This window comes from Octodon degus, unplaced genomic scaffold, assembly GCF_000260255.1.
Source record: "Octodon degus isolate 3935 unplaced genomic scaffold, OctDeg1.0 scaffold00272, whole genome shotgun sequence".
NCBI classification, from domain to species: domain Eukaryota; kingdom Metazoa; phylum Chordata; class Mammalia; order Rodentia; family Octodontidae; genus Octodon; species Octodon degus.
Window position 1 is genome coordinate 1,451,792 of NW_004524848.1, and position 7,267 is coordinate 1,459,058.

At 39.2% G+C, this 7,267-nt stretch overlaps 1 protein-coding gene across 1 annotated transcript in view; it reads right to left on the minus strand.

The window, feature by feature from the left end:
• The window catches only part of LOC101571996 (probable E3 ubiquitin-protein ligase HERC6), a gene marked incomplete at its 5' end in the record, with an annotated part of 82,130 nt that overhangs the window by 24,106 nt on the left and 50,757 nt on the right, over positions 1 to 7,267 (minus strand). The window contains 5 exon segments of the mRNA XM_023706840.1: positions 267 to 433; positions 3,183 to 3,244; positions 3,247 to 3,325; positions 6,511 to 6,663; positions 6,883 to 6,995. Coding sequence (XP_023562608.1) covers positions 267 to 433; positions 3,183 to 3,244; positions 3,247 to 3,325; positions 6,511 to 6,663; positions 6,883 to 6,995 — 574 coding nt within the window.

Genomic DNA, 7,267 nt, shown 5'->3' on the forward strand with positions numbered 1-7,267 from the left:
AAAAAAAAATAAAGTAACTGTATCTAACTGGATAAAACCAAGAGACCAGGCCAGAGATCTGTTTATGATACTAGGTAATTATTAAGGAACATGGGTTCTTCCTCAATTTTGAAGGCTTACCCAATTATAAATCATGCTAAAATTCATATTCATTTAAAGGGCATACAATATCAAAACTGATGACCTTATCTGTGCAACATTATTTCTGAATAAGTAACTTAAGTCTTACTAGATACAGTTTTTGAAAAGCAAATATATTTACTTACTTCCCCCAAAAAGGACTAAGTTCTTTTAAATCTTCCAAAGATGGCTTTTGGTGCAGAAGTTTCTTATACAAAGCCAGTGGGAAAGGGATGTTGGCGATATTGAAATTGAATAGGGAGAGTCCACAGAGCAGCCCAAAGAGGAAGTATCTCTTTTTTTCACATTTTGGCTGTAAAAGAAGTGAAAAGCCCATAAATAATTATGCAAAGAGATTATTAGTTCACTACAGAAAATTTTAGGTTCTGTTTTCTAAAATCGCAAATTAGAAACAAAATAGGTTTGTTATCTGCAGGAGCATCTTCCATGTCGCCGTCTACCACCAGATCTTCATGGGTGCTGAGTTGACACTGACGCCATACTCTCAGAACTCCAGGTGTATAAGTTGAATAAACCTTTCTTCTTTCTAAAACACCTTTCTTCTTTCTAAGTGTTGGGTTTTTCACTCAGTGGCAACTACAGACTAACGCTTTTCTGCAAAGCCTGGCTCCCTCTATAAAAGCTGTAACTGCAGCCCAACTGAGGAAAGTCCATGAGCCTAAGATTTCCGTTTTGTGTCAGCCTTGTTCTCAACAGGTACTGAGCTTGGGCCCCTCATGTATTCTGTCTACTATACCTAGTTGCCCTATAGATTTCACCTATGTGATGATAAATGATAAAGATAGACTTGAAAATTGAATGTAAGTTAAAGCTATAAGTAATATCTAAGGTGGCTTCTCCTATATTAATCAGTTTTCTTTCTTTTGGCATATGTTCCGTTTGTACTTTACATGAACTTAAGCAGATTTATTTGGTTTCTGTGTTTTCTCTCCAGCAGGACAGAATAATGCTTAAAGTAAGGCTATGGAGTCACGTAGCCCTGAAGTCATGTTGTGGCATGATCTCTTGCTAGTGGTTGTGTCTTGGACAAATTATTTAATGTCTCTTAGCCTCAGTTTCTTCCTTTGTAATAGGAAGATAAACCAGCTACATCCCAGGGCTGATGCAGTTTATTTTCTTCTCCATCCTTCAACTACATCTCTTTGGTCCATTTTGTCCCTGTCTTTAACCATCAACCCCAGGTCTCCACTGCTGCATGAAATTTTCTCTAATAGTGTGTCTCTTTCCTGTTCTAATACTAGCTTGAATTTGTTTTTGCCCTGACATATCATGGTGTTTTATACTTTCACAAACCTTATTTTATTCTTTTCTTTCTTTTTTTTTGCATGTTAGGGAAGGGTTTACAGGGTGTCCAAGGTCTCACTACTAGATGGGACTCATACTGATCCGCCTGCTTTCAGCCTCCCAAGAGCTGGGATTAATAAGCGTGCACCACCACACTCAGTCTCAATTGCCATCTCAGCATGTCCCGAGGGTAGGGCCAGCACAACAGGCAAGGGGATTGAACCCCCGGCCCCTGTGCTTGCTTGCAGGCACTTTAATCCACTGAGCTATTTGGTTGGCCTGCTTATTTTATTCTTATATCAGTCTCATAAAGCAGGCAGAACAAAAATGATGTTACCCATTTCATTGAGGAGAAACTGAAAATTCAGCCATTCTGTGGTCACTGTCACTCAGGACTTGCACTCTGGGCTTCTATTCCCACACCAGTCCATCCTTCCCTATGGAATTGTACATCTCAGTAACTACTACGTACAAAGTTAGCAATCTGGAATTTCAGTCATATTACTCCATTAATATACATAAAAAGTTTCAGGAGGAAAGGGATTGTGTTGTATAATTTCAATCTCTTACATTAATACAACAAGGGCACATGAAGAAATGATAAATAAATCAATAAATAAATGCCTGCTGATTTTCTGATACAAAGTTTTACCACTGGCTTATCATACCCATTCCTAACTTTTAGAGGTTCATTCATTCTCAAAGAGGTACAAGATCCAGGTAATATGCATTCATATCCATTTGTTTTTATCATCTTTCTGTCCAAACATCCATCATGTCATTTGGAAGAAGAATTTGAAATTTTATGAGAAAGATGACCATTGAATAGAAGCTCAACATATGATTTCCCCCAGAACTATTTGGTCTGTGTTACTAAAAAGGAACAAAGTTGATTTTTTTTATTACTTTAAAATAAAAATGCTTTATACTTCAAACATCTTTAAAATATATAATTACATAAGTCAATCACCTTTTCAGAATTAATAGTTATCTCTCGTATCCTATCAATACTTTCTCCACCAACTTGAAGCACTCTAGATTACTGGGTTTTAATTTAGGACAAATCCCAAATTCATCCAGCAGGGATGAGGTAAAGAAATTGCAGTAAACCATATAATGGAATATTTTTCTCCAACAAAGAGATTAAACTATGAATACGTGCTACAATGTGAAAGAATTTCTTTTTTTTATGTGAAAGAATTTCTGCATCATTATGCAGAATGATAAGAGAAAACACTGAAGACTGTATTATGATTTTATTTGTATGAGTCTAGGAAATTCACATTATTCTATCCTGTCAGAAAGCAGATCAGTGGCTGCATAGTCCTCAGCAGAGAGGAATAGGAAGGATGAATTGTAAAGAGAAATGAAAATTTGGGGGAATTATAGACATATTCATAATTTTGGTTGTATATTAATGTCTATATGAAAACGTACCAACTGGAAATTAAATATGTGTGGTTTTTTTCTGTTTCAATTATAATTTGATAATGCTATTTAACATTTAACATGTGTATGAATCACTTGGGGATCTTATACAGTATACATTCTCTTTCTGTAGCTTGAGGGTAGGACCAGAGATTCTGCTTTTCTAAGTGCTCCAAGGCAATGCTCTGGGTGCTGCTCTGTGAACCACACAAGTATTACTTGAAATACAGGTTCCCAAGGCTATGATGCCATCTGGCATTATTTTCCATGGTTTTCATATTGTAGTATATGGGATATATTTTCTGTTCAAAAAAAGATGAGAGACTTACACTGACAGGAAACCACATGCAGGAACCTTCCTCAGGATATATGAACATTCCGTATTTTGGCTGGTCATCTCTTCAAATACACAGTGGAAGAACTCAGCAGTGACCCCTCCACTCTCAGGACGAATTTCTTTGATAAATTCAACCTAAGAAAGAAAACATATACCCCTGATTTAAACCTAATGTTTCAGGGGCCAGGGAGCTAGCTCAGTAGAATAATCGCTTGCCTGGCAGGCTCAAGGGCCTGAGTTCAATCCCCAGAAAAAAAAAAAAGAAAGAAAGAAAGAATAATCCTAATGTTTCAGTCCTTATGGAAAAGTGGTAAATCTCTAGTGATTATTCTTGCAGTCACTAGCATTATCAGAATCACTGAAACCTTACTTTCATCCAGTCTATCAGTCTCAATTTCTGGCTGAGCAGCAGAGGCCACGAATATTTTCAGGTTGTTGTATGGATCCCTTAGACTGCCACATGTGGCAAGGGAAGGGAAACTCTAGGAAGAATTAGCACCCAACATTTATGTTGACCAGAATCTTGAGCCTAATTGTGCTGTACTTCATCCTGCTGGGCCACTAAATCCCCCAGCTATTCTGTATTATTGTTTATCCTCATCTTACTGTTCAGTCTTCCATCCTTGCATGCATTTAACAGTGACTTGATTTCTTCTGCTTCTGTCCACATTAGGGCTTTTACAAATTGCCTTTTCCACTTAACCTGAGTGTGACGTTGTGCAGGAACTATAGGATGTGATTGCCCTAGCCCTTACATGAGGAACCGGTACTAACTAGACCTTTAAAAAAATCTCTACCTTTGAACTTTGGGTAAAGTACTACCTTGATTCACCCTGCTTCTGTAGTCTTTTTCTTCTTACTTTTCTACCTATGGCTGATAATCCTTTTCTTTTATTTTTTGGCAGTGGAGGATGGAATCATATAACTTAGGCAAATTCTCCATCACTGAGCTATACTTTTTCTTTTTTTGAATTTAGGGCAGGGTCTACAGGGTGTTCAGGGTCTCACTACATAGATTGAACTCATAGTGATCCACCCGTTTTCAGACTCCCAAGTGCTGGGATTACAGGTGCGCGCCACCATGCCCAGTCTCAATTGCCATCTCAGTGTGCCCCGTGGGCAGGGCCAGCATAGTGTGCGGGGGATTGAACCCCAGCCACTGTGCTTTACCAAAGCAGGTGATTTAGTCTGCTGAGCTATCTGGCCGGCCCTCACTGAGCTATACTTAAAGCCCATATTGTTTTATTATAAGTATCCAGAAGCTTATTTCTTATATTTTTGGTCTCTTTCTACTCTTTGTCCAGGAAATCATATCTGATGCTCTTTGATCAAACACTTTGGCCATAGTCATGTTTAAGGATTGCCTCACCTTCTCATTAGATAGATCAATAATAAGTTAAGATTTCTTGGGATCAGTGAGATAGCTCAACAGACTAAAGCACCTGCTTGGGCAAACTTAGGCAATCGCAGGGTCCGTGGTTCAATCCGGGCACCACATGCTGCACCAGCCCCACCCCCAGGGCAGGCTGAGCAGGCCAGAGTCTAGGCATAGTGGTGCATGCCTGTAACCCCAGTGCTGGGGAGGCTGAAAGCAGAAGGCTCACCATGAGTCCCAGCTGCATAGTGAGACCTTGTAACAATCAAATACATTTTTAAAAAGGTTTCTTGTGATTTTTCTTATTTCTGCTTATTTACCAGTAAGACTGTCTCTTACAGACAGATTGGATAGAAGTAAGGCCTCAGTGATTCTGGTACTTACTGGTAAATACCAGTCAGGAACTACGCATAGGGGGCCCTGACAACTTTGTCATGTTTAGAATCTATGTACTGATTAGATTTGCCTTGAGGTTTACTTTCTTATCTTTTGGTTTTCTCCTATTAGAATAATTTTCTATTGATTCCCTCATACTCAAAACACAAAGAAAACTAGGTGTAAAGGAGCCACAAAACTAGAACATCTGACTTATAGAATAGTTTGTTTTCCACTAGAATCCTATACTGCAAAATATCTCTCTATCTGAGTCTCACCTTCTAGGTTCCTGATTCTTCTATGGTCTAATGTTTACCCTCATGGCTGCTATCAGGAAGATACACTTCTTTTTGCAAGACTCCAGCTCTCACTCACTGATGTAGCCATTATTCTGTAACTTCAATGGATCAAAATAGCTGAAATACCAGACAATAAATATCCCATGGGCATGTACAAAGGATGAAAGTAAAGATGGCTGGAATTAAAGTCCATATAGTAAAAGGTCTTCAGCTAAAACTGGAGCCAAAATATAGAAATAGTATCTCTTACACTAGCTACTTGTAGATTGCATGAACAGACCCAATTCTTTACCCCTCCTTACTTGTCGTTTTTGTTTTGCATGTGATTTTTGTAGTTCCTCCTGTTTTTTTCCTAAACCTTTAACTTGGGTTTATCCATGAAACTCCTTGACTAAAACAGTGTCTACTGAGTGATTTCCATACTGCACCTCCTGCACTGCTATGAGAAGAAATGCTTGCTTGTGCCAGCAGGAAGATGGACATATAAAGCAGAGCCAAAATGCCCTGGTTAGGCCTAGTATAGACCAACCAAATCCTTGCTTATAGGTCAGACCTATAACAAACTCAGACAAAACTTGTGGGAGTGGGGATAAGATCAGGGGCAGTATGCTTGCCTGGCAAGTATAAGGTGGTGGGTCTGTCCTCAAGAAGAGGTAAAAGAAAGAGGAAGAGGAGGAAAAGATGAAGAGGAGGCAGAGAGGATGATGGAGTGAACACAAGAGGAATGAATGAAAAGAGGAGAAGAGAAAGAGGCACAAGAAGAGAGGGGGCCAAAGGGGAAAAAAGGGCAGGAAGAAAGGGGTAAAAATGGAAGAGGAGATTTGCAAGGCCACCAGATGAGTTCAGCCTAAACCAGCAGGTCTGAGAAATAAATTATTGGGATCTTAGGGCACAAAAATTTGGCAGGACTTATTACACAGCATTTTCATGGCCATCAGTACTAAACACAGCTCAATGTGCAGTGAACGTCCTACTGCTGTTCTCTTCTCTGAAGGGTAAAGTGTGAGTTCTGGAAACCAGAAGACTAATAAGCATAGTAGCAAATGCAGACTATGGGCCTGGGAGGGATGGGGGGGGCAGTCCTAGGGATTCAACCCAGAGTCTGAGTAAGTCTCCCCTTTACCCAGGCTGGACTCCAACTTGCCATCCTGATGCCTTCGCCCCTCAGAATGCTGGGACTACAGCATGCAGGCTTTTAAAAGGCTTTATTGCTTAAGAGGAATAGTCCATCCTACAGCAGTAAAAATATTCAATGAGACATTTTACTGTACCACTAATACTTTCCCAAGCTCTTTGTTTTAAACTTGTCTTAACTGACATAGGGCATCTTCAACCAGGTGACTTTGCCTAATTCTCAGAATTAGTTTAGGTAACTCAACTTTTCTTTCCACTATTGCTTGCAGGTTTATGCTTGCTTCTGTTGCCTAGGAAAAGAAATACTTTGGTTGGCTTCACTGGTAGGTATCCTAGGGATTTTAAAAACATTTCTTATAAAATATATTTTGTGTAGCATCCATTTAATCCTGAGTGTCATTGCTTTATATGATGGTATCTTGGTTCACACACTTTATTCTTTCCATGACTTTGTTCTTGAACCAAGTTGGACAGTCAGATTTAATGATCAGGACCAGTGCTAGCTTTACGCGGAAATTGTATTCAGTTCTCATCCAGTTCAGTTTGCAATCAGAATTGTGGGGAGAGCTGAGCTTGTGAACCAAGGGACCACTCCCATTATAGTTAAAAAAGGACAATCTAGCTATAAAATGGAAGATAAACAACTGTTGGATTATAAAATCTACAGCACCCATGAATTAGATACAGATGAAATTAAAAGCATCTCAGATCACATACTGTAGTACATGATACTGAAAGGCAACATTGGTATTTAGCATGCTGATATACGCTTTTAATGTTAGTCATTTTTATTATTAAGTACAATCATTGGGCCAGGGAGATGGCTCAGTGGAATAAGCGCTTCCCTGGCAAGCGCAAGGGCCTGAGTTCAATCCCTGGTTCTGCCAAAAAAAA